At 42.3% G+C, this 17,226-nt stretch overlaps 1 protein-coding gene across 1 annotated transcript in view; it reads right to left on the reverse strand.

Moving 5' to 3' along the window:
* The window catches only part of LOC115082071 (consortin-like), a 142,900-nt gene that overhangs the window by 112,845 nt on the left and 12,829 nt on the right, over window positions 1-17,226 (reverse strand). The window contains exons 2-3 of the mRNA XM_029586337.1: window positions 13,131-13,217; window positions 9,691-9,805 (exon numbers count right to left, since the gene is read on the reverse strand). Of these exons, the coding sequence (XP_029442197.1) occupies window positions 9,691-9,785 (95 nt within the window). The 5' untranslated portion in view covers window positions 9,786-9,805; window positions 13,131-13,217. The remainder of the gene's footprint in view (window positions 1-9,690; window positions 9,806-13,130; window positions 13,218-17,226) is intronic.

Genomic DNA, 17,226 nt, shown 5'->3' on the forward strand with positions numbered 1-17,226 from the left:
CTGCCAGAATGTATGGCAAAGAATATGAAAAGTTAGAAGTCTTAGTGTTAGCAAAGGCATCCACGTGGCTGGGTTGTCCGACAGACTACGATGGCAGAATTAATCAGTAGCTAGGTCTGGTCTGTCAGGCTAAAGTTACGTAATAACTAGAAGGCAGAGTGGAAACACCAGGTCTGTCTGGCAGGCTATGCAGGGGAGCTAGCAGGCTTGCTAGTAATGGCCACCTTTTAGATCAGGTTGTGAAGACAGAATCAAACTAGTAGCTAGGTCCGTCTGGCAAGCTGCAAGTTCTGTAATTACTAAAAGTCCTAGCAAACACGCCAACATTCACATAACCAGATCTGTCTGGCAGGCTGGGTATGGGGACTAGGAGGCTGGATGTTGTGCACCGGCCACACTAATATAGCTGGCTACTCAGATTATTACATGGCTTGGGGGCTGGGTATGGGAAAAGTTGAGATCCTGTATGCTCTGCTACTCAGGATGATGGAGTACAAAGGAGGAAGACAAATAAGTCTGTCCTGGATATAGAGAAATCTTGCATCTGCCTGACAGTGTGGATGCATCCTTAGTGTGGACAGAATACTCTGACTAGGCAGACTGGATGGGCCAGATGGTGTATTGCTGGTCAGTGGGGGCATAAAAGAAGGTTCAAAACTGCTGATTGGTTGAAAACATTAACTTTTCTTTAAAATCAGTAATTTTTTCTGAGGACCAGCAAATGATCTTCTTTTACTCTTAGTTATTTGATGGTCCTGTGAAATTTTTGATGGAATTTGTCTCCTGTCCATATGTTCCAGTAATTTTAATTAAGATTTTAGCAATAATAGTCCTATCGAAAGGCAATAGAAAATCAAAATAAGCACTCATCACAAAAGGGGGACATTTTCTAACAGTTCACATAAAACTGAAGTCAATTACCCAAATACTTTGCACCAGTTTTCAACGGGAAAGTATCAGTGTAATTCTCAAAAGGAATCGCTCTTAAAACTGTGCTTTATGGGGCACATAACCCTGAGAAAGTGACCCTACGCGTGCCGAGCCTATTTTGCATAGGCTCGGCGACGCACGCAAGCCCCGGGATGCGCGTATGTCCCGGGGTTTGAAAAAATGGGCAGGGCGGAGAGGGGCGGGGGCGTGGCCAGAGGCCTCGCCACTGCTGCTGGGCCCAGGGATCGTGTGCCGGCACTCTGCCGGAGCGCGCAACCTATGCCTACCCAGAGGCAGGCGTAAATAATCCAAAGGTAGGGGGAGGGATGGAAGGAAAGTTTGGAGCGGCCTTAGAGGCTACGCCGGGTTGCACGCACAAATCTATGCCCATGTGTAGATTATAAAATCTGGCCCTATGTGTGTAAATGAACTTTACGCGTGCAAGTTAGCTTTGGAAACTTTCTATGATATATGCTACTTATATGCGTTAAATCCTTTTGAAAATTACCCTGTATATGTGGATTTTCCCTTTGAAAATGATCCCTCCAAAACTACCAGCACCCAATTTCACTTGCTATTTTGTGCAGACAGTTTTTTTTGGGTGAAAATGTATCATTCACACTTTTGAAAATTGTAAAAGTATGTGCATAAATGCAAAGCTTTCCCCAATCCCAGCCCCAGGAACATCTCTGCTCCCTGTGGGTAAATGCGAATGTGCACAGTAACATACACACTATTGGGCTAATTTTAAAACATGCAAGGACATTCCCAGTTTTTCTAATTAGTCTACCAGTTTGCCCAGTCAATCTAAAGGTCATCCAGACCCTTTTGATTCTTCATCTTGCATTGCCCCCAGTTGACCAGGACCCCTAACTGTAAGCCCTAAAACTCGAGATCTGCAGTAAAGTTATGTGCTAACAAGCAGCCGTGCGCTACAGCCTCTGGTTTTAAAACACAGAGTTACGGGCTTAACTGTTGGGCCCACTCTGAATGCCCAGGCCTCCCCCCGTCCCTTTTCCACACCTTTTACTTTTTGCTCGCACCGATCCATATACACGCACAAATCGCGGCTTTTAAAATCTGCACCACTCACGCACGGCCCACATGTGCACATATATTTATTTATTTATTAGGTTTTGTATACCTTAGGGCAATTCTGTACGTGCATCGCTTTCAAAATCGACTTCTTTGTTTAGCCACCCATTGGGCGGGCAAGGCTGTGAAAAGCCATTTCTACAGGTGGAACGCTGCTTTGAAAATTACCTTCAAAATATTCAGCGTCACCTGCTTCGCCTACTCTGTTTAGCAAGAAACTAATATTCATGATTTTATCAGCTGTCAAGCTTTCATTTAATTAGATGATGATTTGCTATGAAATATGAAAAGTCTCAACAATGGACTGGAATACTGACCCCTTATAATTTTCCCCATTTATTCTCATTTTTGCTCTATTTCTTCCCTATTCAAATTAGACATTCAAACTTAGAAAATGCATTTTCAAAAGTGAAGCTTGCCAGGGGCAGTTTTTAAATATATATCATAAAAAGTAAATAAAATAAAAAAAAAACACCAAAATAAGCAAACAACGCTCCATGAGCTTTAACACATTATTTCCAGCAGATGGGACCTAGGAATAGAAAGGAATGTTTAGTAGAAATTAACATTTGAGGTGAAGCTGTAGCTTAGACTGTCATCACAATGAGAAAATACAATTAGCTTTAATGGCACATTGACAGTAATTTAGACAGTATAAAAAGCAAACTAAATTTTATGCATAGCAGTAGATTAGCTAATAAAACTACAATCATAAAATCATAAAAGAACTGCTGACTTAATAGCACCAAGTCCTTCTCTATAAACATTCTCAAAAGTCAATTTCTTATTCCCAATTGTACAATGGCCTCCCCTTTACAAGACTCAAATAACTTTGTATTTCAGGAGAATAATACTTTTCTGTAGGTTAAAAATCAGGTGTCCATCAGCCAGTTGCACTGTAGTGAAGAAAACCAAGAACATAATCCTGCCAAGAGCATTTAAAGGGTAAAGTGGTGCTTTACCCACAGAAATGGCCCTTTGGAAAACTGCATGGCCAATATAGGTGTAAAATGTCGTGCATACAGGGTGGAATCTGGGTAGGGCTGGGGCTTATGCACAAGATTTTTTAAAATTTTATTTTAAAAGTGAGTGCATAAATTCTGTTGGTAAAACTAGACACACCAAATAGGCAGGTGTAATGGTGTGCGTGGTGTAGTGCTGGGAACACTTTCAAAGCAAATTTATGCCTATAAGTCTGCTTTGCAAACTGGTGTAACTTATGACCGTAACTTTCAAACCGGTGCTTGGGTGCACTTTGGTGGATGTGCGTCAGTGTGAGCCCAGATACACGGCCATTTTATAACTTGTGAGCAAGTCATAAAATAGCCTGGCCATTGTGTGCGCCCAATTTTAAGGTGCACAAATCCCAATTCTATCACGAAAGTCAGGGTATTTTATAACGGGCGTGCGTCCATGCTGTTGCCAGTTTCACCAGTTCATGCACCAGTTTGCCCAGTTAACAGCTAGGTCCTACAAACTCCCCTGATTTGATAGCCTGTACTCCTCCAATTACCTCAGACTCTTTAAAGCTGAAAGAAATAGCTAATTTCTTTTTTCTTTTTTTTTTTTACAGTTTACACCTCCTCCATAGCAGAAGTAAAGTTACGCAGCAGTGGACTTGGGTACACACCAGAGCACACATCTCTTGGCCACACCCCTTTTTGAAATCAAGTGAGATGTGCGTGCAGCAGAAAATCCGCACGCATATGGGCAGCTTTTAAAATTTGGTGGGCGCATCTCCTGATCTTGGTGCGTATCGAGCTTTTAAAATTCACCTTTGTGTGTATATTTGCCGGCTAACTTACACGCGATGTTACAAAATTACCCCTGAAAGATTCCATATCACAACAGATGCCTTGTAGGAACATTCTTTTAAAAGCCTGCTAATTCTTTTGCCCTACATACATGGCATTCAGGGTCAACAAGCATGTTGTAGGTGATACCTTTTTATTGGACTAACTTAAAACATCTGTGACAAGTATTTAAAAGTTCTCCCTCTTTTCATCAGATCAGTGAAGAAACAGCACAGTTACACTGGGTTTAAATAGTACAGGGTCATCTAGGTCGTATAAAGAAAAGGGTTGGTGGTAAGAATGCCAGAGGGGATAAGACAATAAATCTTTGTGGTTGAAAGGGCCTATATTTGATATATTTGATAATGGCAGGGGAGCAAGACTGATACTTCACTTTCAATGCATAGCCAGCATGGCTCTCTGCTTCAACAGCAGGGGGGAATGAATAAAGGTGGATCTATATTCAGGCAACAATCAACAAGGACTGAATTACATAGTCTGGATAAACAGATAAGCATGGGTGTAGCTTGCTTATTGCAGTTGTTAATACCTCTAATTAAGCTATTTCACTTAGATGCAGTTCCAACACTGCTCTCTACATTAATGGCGGGGGTGGAAGGGAAATAGAATAAAAAAGGTTACTAAAAGCCAAGAGAAACATAAGTATGTGAGAGAAAAAAAAAGTGCGAAAGCTTGCTGGACAGACTGGATGGGCCGTTTGGACTTCTGCCATCGTTTCTATGTTTCTATGGATGTAATTATTAGGTTCGTTTGTGTTTGTTTCAAAGTGTTTGATCATCCCAATTTCAAATAATTTCTATTCTTGTATGCTCCTAAAGTTCCTTTCAAGCATCTTGATTGTTAGGTTCTTAGGAAATGGTCTTCTTTTGAGAAATATTCACTTGCTGAGCTGTCATTCTGTTTTTCTTTGTAATGTTTTACATTATGTCTAAGAAGATTGATTCTTGTTCTTAATATTTGGCTTGTTTCACCAATGTAGCATTCTTCTTCACTTCCAAATCTACATGCTATTTTATCTCCCTGAAACACCTGCAAAAAACAGCAGGTGAAAAGTAAACAGGCACTATTACTAGGTAGTTTCTCTTTAAAAATCAGTTGCAAAAGGAAGCCTGGCTAAAAGCACAATTACATAGTGCTATTTCGCAGTTGTTCTCTGATAGCATGAAGGAACTACCGATATACTCTCCAGAAGACAGAAGAGTGTGAAGGGAAGTGGGTGTGTGAGACCTTTGTGCCACAGTGCAGTTAATGTAGCCTCAAGGCTGAACCCAAGAGGCCTATGCTGGCAGCTGGCAAACACGCCCTGTAGCGGGACAGTCTAGAGCTTTGCCTTTACCAACTGTCTCCCCCGCAGGTTGAGCCTTGGATTCTGACGCCGGCAGGACAGGCGGATCCCTAGAGTGGTGAAGGTAACTAAAGTCCCAATGCACACCAAGGTCAAAGCAGCCAGCAAACTAACAAAGTCAGGAACAGGCTGAGGTCAGGGCAGGTAGCTAACCAGAGCGGTCAGGTCCAGGCAAGGGATCAGGGTCTAGGCGGCAGGCAATCAAAGTCAGATCCAAGGAAGAGGTCAAGATCTGGAGAGTCAGGGCAAGGGAGATGTAGATGTGCAGCAAACATCGGATGAGACGGGCAGGTCAAGGCTGAACAAGGAAGGCTGGAGAAGACAAAGCTGTCCAAGGATGGCTGAAGAAAACAAGGCTGGACGACAAGGCACAGGAAACGCAGGAATCAGGAATGCTGGCAGTACACATTGTATCAATGATTCGTGGATGAAGCTACCTCTACTGCCGGTGTCTAGGAAGGTTTGTGTATCAACATGGGTGTCCCCAAGTGAGAGTTATACTTGTACTAGAATTTGTGGAGAGGTACAAGGTTGACCTAGGGTGGCCTCTCCCACCAGACCTAGGTCCTGGAATTTCCCAGCTTAACTGGGCAATGATTTGCGAAGTGCCCCGATGCTGCACAATGTAAGCCATAGGTTGAGGCACCGGCACCTCTGTTTCTCTTCTGGAGTCAATTTGAAGTGATCTACTTGTATAGCCTTCTCAGGGAGAATACTGGATTCAGGAATCTACCTGGTAACTACGAGATGCTGGAAGCTAGGAGCCAACCAGATCAGATGTCGAGTTTTACCTTTCTCATGGGCTTGCTCCTGGAAACAGAGGTCAAGGCATATAGCCAAGCTGATCAGGCCCTCCAGGGTATTGGGTAGATCATGTCCTGCTAGCACCCAGAAAGCTCAGAGATTAAATCCCAGGCAAGCCTGCTGGTCGTTGCTTTTTTAATCGATTTGACTTTGAGTTGTGGTACGGGCCCGCAGAGAAGAATCACTGAGCCAATGATCTCTCACGTTCTTTTGATACTGAGGAAACCCTGGAAGCTCCACAGCATATCATTGATCCAGCCAAAATTATGATTGCAGCCACATTCACAGTTCTGCCTGGGTTGACTGTGGTACCCCCAATGCCTATGACAGAAAGAAAGTTCTTCAATGAGATCATAACTCCCATCTGTCTGGTCATCCTGACATCACTTGGACATTAGAAACCTAAGACTTAAGATGCCCTCCATGAAGTTCGTCCCATGTTTCGTGGGCCCCTTTCCTGTTGGAAGACAATTGGATCCTGTGGCCTTCAAACTTAGATTGCCATCATCCTTGAGGGTTCAAGATGTATTCCACTCTCTCTATTAAAACCAGCGATTCTCTCCTGGTTGGGCAGATCTCCCCTCCAGACCACCAAAGTGGCCACTAAAGAGGATACCCAGTTCAAAGTATAAGAAATTCTAGACTCTTGAAGGGTGTTATTGTTCGGGATAGTTGTGGGTGGATCCTTGGGCCGGTGGCAGATGACCACGCCCCCGGGAGAAGATCCCGAGAGGGACCACTGGTCAGGCTCAGAGTTTGGAGACAGACACACACTAGTTTTTTTATTAAACAGTATATTGAACCACCAGAGGTGGCAGAGCGAGCTGGAAGTACCTGGCTGGGCTGTAGTCCCTCAGATACTGGAACAGCGATCCCAGGATGGCAGAGCTGTAGAGAAACTGAGTATAGTGAGTAGGCAGGGTATGCAGAGTTCAGGAATAGAACCTTGATGGTAACACTCACACAATAGTCTCTTGAAGCAGCCCAGGAGCTGGAATGGATTAGGTCCTCGAGGAGCGAGTACCTGGTTCCAGGGAAAGCTCTGAGAGAAGGATGGTAACTCACTGGTGTTGTAGACAGCGATGACTTCCTGGCAGAAGTGGTATTCAGAAGCAGGTCTGAGAACGTGGGCCCTCGAGGAGCGAGTACCGGTTCCAGACTGCGACCTGAAAGGCAAAAGAGAAATGAGGCCCCCGAGAAGCGGCTATCCCTGGTAAGTCCGAGGAGGCAGAGTAGCTAGGAGCGTAAGAAACTTTCCATGCTAATGCGATTAGTTAGCAAATTCAGAGACTTTGACGTCATCTTAGGGGGACGCCCCTGAGGTTTGCGCCACTGCTGGTACTTGAGTTGGGGCTGCGCCGCGCACGCGCCCTTAGGCTTCTGGGAAACATGGCAGAGTGCAGCGTCTTGCCGGTCCGGGGACGCCGGAGGAGGGCGGAAAGATGATGCCGCGGCAGCCAAACATCAAACAAGCAAAGAGGGAGTCGCCACAGAGGTAAGGTGGGCGGGGTGGAGACGTCGGGCAATGACGGTCGCAACAAAGGGTCGAGAACCAATTACAATACCTTATTTCTTGGAAGAACTATGGACCCAAGGAAAACTCATGGGAGCCGGCCTTCAACATACAAACCCCCCAACTTGTATCAGAAATTCACAGAAGATTTCCCAGAAAGCCCAAGCTCAGAAGACTGGGGAGGGAGGGCTTTGGAGGTGGGATACTATTAAGATTTGCAGCCTGTGGGTAGGCCCTGCAAATCACGGCACGTACCCCTGTTACCAGTCAGTCTCAGCATGGCTGGAAGCCACCGGAGTCAGCCTCCCACACTGCATTGTCTCTTCTGTTGGCCCCAACACAGCGCAGCAGCATCAGCATGGCAGGAACACCGCTGGCATGCTGCCATGCTGTCGCGATCCAGCCTTGCGATAGGTGCACACATAATATGTCCAAGAAGCTGATGTTACTCCAGGTAACATCAGCTTCTTGGACTATTTAAGCCAAAGCCCCGCAGTAATTCTTCGCCTCTGCAATGGGTCTCCTACTTTGCAGCGCGTGTTGCGAGTGTTCTCGGATTTCTACATCTTCAGCTTGCCTTGTCCAGCCTTGCCTTGTTTTACTCTTCTCATCTTCTGCTTCCTTCATCCAGCCCACCTTGTCCAGCTTTGTCTTACTCATCTCATCCCATCCAGTATCTTCAGTGTGTCTTTGTCCTTCTTTGGCTTGACTTTCTGGATCTTGATCTTCTGAGTGGATGGTAATGAGTTAACGTTAATCAGTTGTTTACTCTTTCAAAAAGTACAAAGACCTGGGGACACACAATGAAGTTACTACGTAATACATTTAAAAGAAGAGAAAATATTTTTTTACTCAACACATAATTCAATTCTGGAATTTGTTGCCAGAGGATGTGGTGAAAGCTAGTAGTGTAGCTGCATTTAAAAAAGGTTTGGACAAGTTCCTGGAGGAAACGTCCATTAACCATTATTAAGGTAGAGTTGCAGAAATCCACAGCATATTCTTGGGATAAGCAGCTTGGAATCTATCTACCAGGTTCTTGTGACCTGCATTGGCCACTATTGGAAACAGGATACTAGGGTTGATGGACCTTTGGCCTGACCCACTATGGCAAGTCTTATGTTCTTATGTTATGCCTGGACCTGATCATGTTTTGCCTGCCACCTGGACTTGACCTGCTGCCTGGACATGACCATCTCTGTTTACAGCCTGTTCCAACTTTGGTATATCTCCGACTCTGTCTGTCCTCTGCCTGTCCTGACCCTGATGTGCTATTGGTCTCTTGCTCGTCTCTGCCTTAGGGATCCGCCAGCTGCCAGTAGCCAAGGCCTCAACCTACAGGGGAGGCAGCTGGTATAGGTGAAGCTCCAGTCTGCCCCGCTACAGGGTGGGTTTGTCAGCTGCTGGCATAGGCCTCTTAGGTTCTCTTATGAGGCTGTGTCAACTATGCCACAGCACCAAGAGCTCACGCCAACCTTTACACTCCTTTCCTCTAGGGTATGACAGCCGCCGCTTCCGTCAAAAAGGCACTAGGGACGCACTAGTGTCCCTAGCGCCTCTTTTTACCGCCGGGCCTAATTTAAATAAATTAAGATACTATATCGCGCGCACAGGAGAACGGGCATTCGCCTGCTCTCCCGTGTTTTTACTGTATCAGTACGTTTGTTAGAAAATGCAAGCTTTAAGACAAGAAAAAGGCATGAGGCAAAATCCTGCTGTAGATGCAGTCTGGCATACATCCTCCTCTTCCAACAGAACAAGCAAACACTGAGCAACTGTGGATCTGGCAGCACATGGGAAACTTCTGCTAGAACGCTTTCCTAAAACACTTTGCAAAGAGCCTTCATTCCGGCAGAGTCAGACCACTGTAACAAGCCACTATTTGTGGCTTGTTGCACCGCTTTCATCAGAGAACACCCATTACAGGTAAGCAAGAACACTATATTTTAAAAGAACTGAAGTTTGGGGTTTTGTTTTTTTTAAATATATTGGGAGTGCAAAACTATTTGATGGAGAAAACAAGAATTTCTATGGCTCATGGCAAGGCTCTGATCATTGGAGAAGCTAATTCTGTTTTATTTTTAACCCAGCAGTCTCCTCCTACTCCTCTGGGTGTCCAGCTCAATGGGAACTAGGGCTATTTTATCTCCACTCCAACCAGTCAGCATTGTGTAAATATCTATACTCACTCTTGATGTGATGTACATATGTGCTGAAGCCTCTCAAGCTCTTCATTATTCAGTCCTTTATCTGAAGGTCTGGGAGATGGCGTCTTGTCGGGCATCACAGTTTTCCATTTGGTCTCTAAATTCAACCAGAACAATACTTTAGCCAAACTAGGCAGGGCTGACTAAGGGGAGAATTTTAACAACTGCTCAGATACCTACAAAGTCTGCGGATACTTGAAACCACGGCCTTTGCACCAGTTCCTTGCAAACTGCCCAAGGAAAAGGTAACCCACAGACACTGGCGTCTGCTTTTCCCCGAAGATATTTTTCTCTCTTCAAGGCAACGTGTGTAATTTGTAAAATGAAAAACTGCACACCACCGCTCAATGCGGGCAAGATCGGGCAAATGTCAAAAAGGTCTTTCACCTCATCAATGGCTTTTGAAAACTGCCCTAATGGAGAGCAATTTTCAAGCAGCCCACATAATGGTAAAGTCTGCGTGCATAACTTTACCAAGCATTTTCAAAGCAAACTTATATACGTAAGTTTGCTCTGAAAATGCTTGGGTAACTGGCAGAGTATGTACTTCCATTACGTCACTTGCTCTTCAGATGGGGAAACTTGCGTGAAGGAATACATGCATATACTTTTTAAAATAAAAATGTATGTGCATGAATCCTAATTCTGCCCCAACTCTTCAGGCCCCTCCTCTCTCTACAGTTTGTGAAAAGTAAGCACAGAAGCAGTGTATGCACACTTTTACGCAGACTAAGCCCCGGTGTATTTTAGTGGAGTAATTTATGCACAGAAAACCTGGTTTTATGTACTCAAATAAGCTTTGAAAATTCAGCCCTAAAATGTCCTTAGAGCTTGCACATATTGTGGTATGACACTAATCATAAACAAAATCCATATTAGTTTTAAAGGATGGCTAATTTTTTTTATTGTAAGGCTATGGCAAGAACAGCATCATGCTGAGGTTTGATGAGATCCTGATGATGACATATGGGCCGGCTAAGAGGAGTACTTCAGTCCTTCTATGACGTGCAAGGCTGGGACAGGAATTTAAAGTGTGGCTCACAGACTCCACCTCTCTGCATACACAGTTTATCCAGTCTTTGGTGCCCAGTTTTCAAAGCCATTTATGCACGTAAATTGTCTGCTTGAAAACCGACCTCCCTCAATACATGTGTACTTTTAGCTGCATTTTGAGGTGGCATTCCCAGAGGGCATGTGTAGTTAGGGGAGGAAAATATTGCATGCAGATTGCATTTTCAACTATCCATGTAATGTTTTCCATGACAAAAGCACCAAGACAAAAAGGAGTTAAGGCCGGATTTAGGCATAGACAACACAGGCACATGCCTAGGGCGCCAAGTTATGAAGCCACCCACTACTAAGGCCTCCCCATGCTGCTCTCTGATTTCTGGGAGCAAACCACTCCCCTTTTCCCTCTCCCAGTCCCCAGTCCTTTGCCTTTGGGTATCCTAATCTTAAATCCGGCACTGAAAGGAGGTGGTAAGCGTTCATGAGCAAGTTTCAGACTAACAGTATTTGTGCATACTTTCTCATTGAAAACTGGTGCAAAACCTGCAAGTAAAAGTACTCACGCACAGTTTGACATTTGTTCCCAGGGAGCCCAACTTTTAAACCTGACCATGCTACGGCATTTACACACAGATCAATGCTAGTATTATATCAACTGAGTGGCAGGATCTGCACAGTTTAGAAAATACCACGCAGTTTTGCTCTAAAAATGCACGTGCATGTTTCCAAATATGCAAATATTTGTAATGCAATGAAAGTGCTTACTTTCTCTACCTATTTTATAAACATATGCATGTATACAGTTAGGTGCAAAAATAATATAACATGTGCGCATAATAAAAATATAAAGTACGTGCATGTACAGTTTTGAAAATACTTGCGCACTTACTTGGAATCACCAGTCTGTCGATATTTGCATCAATTCACCCAGTCCTTCTTCAGTTGACCTAGACCCTCTAGCATCTGCCCCTGAATCCCCACCAGTACACCCAGACAGATTGCTCACCCCAAAAACTGCAGAAAACAGTTTTACCCCTGCTTATATATTAACTTCCACCAGTTAATTAGCAGGTGTAAAAATGTACAAATTTGGTAATGTATACATATAGCATCTACTGCATGCACTTCGGAGCCCTGCTCCAGAATGCCCCATTGAGCACCTATTTTAAATCCAGTAAGCACGAAAATGAAATTATGCCTGTACCCTTGACGTCTGCAAAACAGAATATACTCATGTGCATGCTACTTACATATATGCTATTTTTATACGTGAAACTCCATTAAGGATTCATTCCTAAATAAGCAATTTCATGACAATTAGTATTTGATCTGCTCTTTAACTCTGAAGCAAGTTGTAGCCAATTTTCATGTCATCATTAAGCTATAAAATTATTGTTTTTATTTCGTCCACAGAATAACTGTTATGCTGTATTTACCAAATGAAAAACCACAAAGAGCAATTTGCAAAAAGGAATAAGAGCAAAGCATTTAAATGGTTTCTTTTTACACCAATATGAAACTGTCTCTAATTAAGGGGGTCATTTATCAAAGTGCTATAATGGCGTTTTTGCATGCAAAAAACGCCATTAACGCATGCAAAAGCACCATAACGCATGGTGTGATACAAATAAGAAAAAGGGGTGGATATTGGGGCGGGATTTTTGGCCAAGTGGGCTGGGCTCACAGTTTTGCAAAGCCCTATCGCACAGCTTTAACGCAAATTTTAATTAACTACACCTTTTTCATTTGCGTAAAGCTGTGCGATAGGAATTTGCAAAACTGTGAGCCCACAAATTCTCCCCTCTTTGTTATTTGCATCGCATCATGTGTTATGGTGCTTTTGCACATGTTAAAGTCATTTTTGCATGCGAAAACACCATATAGCACTTTGATAAATGACCCCCTAAGAGAGCAATTTTCAAAGCCATTTTCTTGGATAAAACAGAGCTTTATTGGCAGAAATGGGCTTTAAGATAAATGTGTGCCCTACATCTGGGTACAAATATGCGTGTGAAATGAGAACAGGCGTTGCCAGGGGCAAGGTTGGAGAGAGATTTACACTTATGTGCATCCTTTTTGCAGTTTCAAAAGTATGCAAGTATTTTTCCTTGAAAAAAAAATATCCACATAACTGAGCAGGTATAAGTGTGTGCGATTAGTCTTCCTGGGATAAGTTTCAAAGGAAAAGGATGTGCATATGTTCCCTTTGAAAACTGGTGTAAAGTCCTTTGAATCTATGCAGGCATTTACAAAAGTACACCCCCTCTAAATATTTGAAAGGCTGTCTGACAAAAATACACTGTTTGTGTACAAGGTCTTGAATGACTTTTTTTAAATCTTATTCAGAGACAGAACATGTAATCTGAGCGGTAATCCTTCTGATAGCTTTCCTCATGAGTAGCAAGTGCACTTACCCCACTTCTCCTGAATAGCAGAAAGGTTTGCCAGTAATTGTTCATGATATAATTGCTCAAGGTGAATGAATTGTATTGCCTTCTCATCTGAGCTGGTGATTAAAGAAAAGTCAAATCTCATAAATCAAATGTCTTCACAAAAGACTTAGCTTAGTAATGCAAGGAAATATCATGCAGAGGCAATGATCACATAGATGGAGATAGCTCAACTGGCTTGCTCCTAGGATTCTTCTAATAGGAAATGCCAGCTGAATGCTAAGGTTCGGACTACAACATATTGTGAGCTAGCTTATCTTGAAGAGAGCACGCTGCTGCTGCTGCTGCTGCTGCTGGGTGCATCCATTTTGTGTGAGCAGCAGCGGAGCGACCAGAGACATTACAAAGTCTGTTATTTTCCAGAATGAGGATTTTCAGACCTCAGTGCGCTGCAATTTTCACAAAAAATAATGGATGCACTCAACAACAGTAGAGTGCCCTCTTTAAAAAAAAAAGCCTGATTCTAATTATCATCTGCCAAAAGGTACGTTCATCTAGCTACATAAGCAATGTTTACCATTTGCCCTGAACTTCTGTTTATTAATTGGATATAGACGTTCTCAGTTCCCTCTTTTACTAGCGTTATTTTCAGAAGGCTACCATTTTTTGGCTAAACCTTTCAGGGCAGTGCTTCCTTCCGTCTCTATACAAGTCTCTCTTTTTCCCAATTAGACAAGAAGACTTGTTATAATTTTGTAGTAATAATTTTACTAGTAATCTGATAACAGAAAAATTAGTGATTATTTATCTAGTTCTCATACATAACATATCAGCTTTGTAAGTTACAATAATAAAGCAAAACACTAGATCATATATAATGAATACATGTATTATGTCTTCTCAGGGAGAAGGGGTACAATGCAATGTACACACCATTAAAGCATCTACCTTCTCCAGTGGTGGCAACCTTTCAATTACAGTGGTCAAATCAGTAAAGCTCTTTGGCACAGCTGTTCCTGACTGTCCTGGAGGAATCTTCCCATATAGCACAGGGAACAATCCGTTCCCCATTTGGCTTTAGGCATATTTCTCCCAAACTTTCAGTCCCTCTTCCACCTCTAATTTCAAATACTAGGGTGAATAAATTATAATATACTCAAGGCCATAGTCAAGAACTATTTTTCCATAGGCAGAGAATAGGAAAAGTCATTTTTAAACAAGTGTGATTATATCAGTGCTATAACTAAACTCTTGTATGTGCAAGCTATATAGGATTTATCTTCTCATGGAGCTTCCCTATTAATCAGTAACAGCTTTATGACACTGAGCTGCAACAGTAGTGAGTTATGGTCCACACCCCAGATTCAAATAACAAGAATTAGCAACATAATAACATATGCACCCGGCATACTATTTTTATTTTATTGTAAACTATAAAATTGCAGGATGAATTCCTGTAATGTGATTGACTGCCAAAGGTTTCCTAACACAACTCTTCAGATTGGATTCTGCAGCAGTGTTTCTTTGCCCAGCTCTTTCCACACCTTTCTCCACAATTAAAATGAAATAAATCTCGTCTGTGAAGAAAAAGAAAACGTTCCCAAACACAAAAGTTAGCTAATTTCATAACTTGATTTTTATTGTAAACCAGTTTTGCGATTTAAAGGTGAATTTTTAAAAAGAGTCGCGTGCGTAACAATGAGCAGAGGCACGTGCAAATAGCACGTAATCTCGCAAGGGTAATATTGTAAATCTCAAACACACGTGCAAGTAACGATGTGCGAATAAAATTGCTCATATAAAAAAGGGGCAGGCTAGGGGCAGGTCAGGGGCGTTCCAGGGTGGGGCCAACATTTACATGTGTAAGGTGCTATTTCATAAACTGCAAAAGCGACATGCGTATGGCTGTTGCCTGCACAGGTTTACACCTGCTAATTCTCTGGTGCAAGTCAGAATAAAATTCTTTATAGTCAAATACAAACTGGGTGAGGGGTGGGGCTAAATGGAGTTCAGGGTGAAGAACCAGGCAGGTCTTGATGAACTAGAGAGACAAGCTGGTGAACTAATTGATAAAAATGATCATTTCCTTCCCATGTGCATATTATAAAATGTGATGATTTCCATGCATAAAAACCAAGGGCTAAGGAAAACATGCAAGTTAAATTTTCTTATGTAAATGATTAAAATTAGGAGCACAAATACGCACTAAGCAGATAAGTGTGCCATTTATCCGGATAAGTCTTAAAAAGTGCTACTTAGCCAGATTAAAAAATAGCCTGGTAAGTCTTCAAATGCTAGTTATCTGGTTGTGGTAGTTATCTGGCTAAGTAGCACTTTTCTTTTACTTAACCAGCTCTTTTACTTATCTGGAAAAGTAGCATTTTTTTGAGACTTTTCTGTCTTTTTATTTATTTATTTATTTATTTATTTAGAGAATTTTATATACCGACAGCCGTTTGCACATCGTATCGGTTCACATGTAACTTATAACTAGTTGGGAATGCCCTTACATAGAACAGGAACAAAGTGTACAGTAACTTACATTAACAAGATAAACTGAGTAACTGAGAAACTATTTACCATATTCAATGGTATATAGACCATAATTTGGTTAGAGAAGCAGTCCATAGTATGATTGAGTAACTGGGAAGGCATAGGCGTGTTACAGGCACTTAGCCATATAAATCAAAACATATCCTGCTATGTTGAAAATACATGCTGCATATCTTTTAGATACGCAAAAATGCTCCTTGGGTAGATTTATATGTACATTATATAGTGTGCACGCATTTGCATGCACAATATAAAATGCATGTGCGCGCCTGTTCATATAACTGTGTGTATATGGTGCACGCGTGTATGTTTTAAAGTTATCCTCTCTATGTTAGGCAGTATATCAAGCTGAATGAATAAATAAATTGTATTTTTGGCATAGCATTTTTTTTCTGCTTCTTTGGACTTTCAGATCAATCAGAGCCAGCTTCTAATGAGCAATGGCACCATAATCCTTCAATCCCAACTACCCAAGGTAGTTTCCCACTTTTTATAACTTTTTCTAGCTCAGCTGTTATAGTAATGGTCCTCAGCCAGGATCCACAGTCATTGATTTTCTCCAGACTGTGGTATGCATGCACCCTTAGTTTCAACCACAAGGTATCATCCTCAAGTAAGGGGATGGCCTCTGAGCGCACACAGGCTCACAGGCCCTGCACTGAATTTCTCTGCTGCTGCTTCTGCCATTGCCCCTGTAGTTAGCATGATCATGTCATTTAGGGCTTGTTGTCTGCCCACCAAACTAGTCCTAGTACTGGGCCAATGAGTATTGTTTCAATGGCTGGGCTAAGACAAGTAAATGATTATTATGATGATGATTTGTACAGCACACACCAAATGTACAAACACACAAAAGACACTCCCTACTCCTTGGAGTTTACAATCTAGTCAAAATAGATAGACAAGACACACACGAAACAAATAAGACTTTGAGTAAAGGTAACAAGACCATGAACGAGAAAAATTTAAAATGTATAAAGGATATAAAAACAGAGGGGTAGGGAGAGAATTCACAGCTAATTACGAATAAAGGCTCATGGCACTGAGGCCAAACCAAGACTGGTTCCAATTGAGCTTGAGGAAACTGCCAGACTTAATAATAAGGAAACAAAAAACTGTCAATCAATCAGCTTTTTCCATAAATTAAAATGTCACACTATTTCTTTGAGAAGGTGGCTCAAGCAACTCTGTAAATGCAATAATATGACATGACCATAAGAACATAAGAAATTGCCATGCTGGGTCAGACCAAGGGTCCATCAAGCCCAGCATTCTGTTCCAACAGAGGCCAAACCAGGCCACAAGAACCTGGCAATTACCCAAACACTAAGAAGATCCCATGCTACTAATGCAATTAATAGCAGTGGCTATTCCCTAACTAAACTTGATTAATAGCCGTTAATGGACTTCTCCTCCAAGAACTTATCCAAACCTTTTTTGAACCCAGTTACACTAACTGCACTAACCACATCCACTGACAACAAATTCCAGAGCTTAACTGTGCGTTGAGTGAAAAAGAATTTTCTCCGATTAGTCTTAAATGTGCTACTTGCTAACGTCATGGAAT

Source organism: Rhinatrema bivittatum, unplaced genomic scaffold (genome assembly GCF_901001135.1).
Source record: "Rhinatrema bivittatum unplaced genomic scaffold, aRhiBiv1.1, whole genome shotgun sequence".
NCBI classification, from domain to species: Eukaryota; Metazoa; Chordata; class Amphibia; order Gymnophiona; family Rhinatrematidae; genus Rhinatrema; species Rhinatrema bivittatum.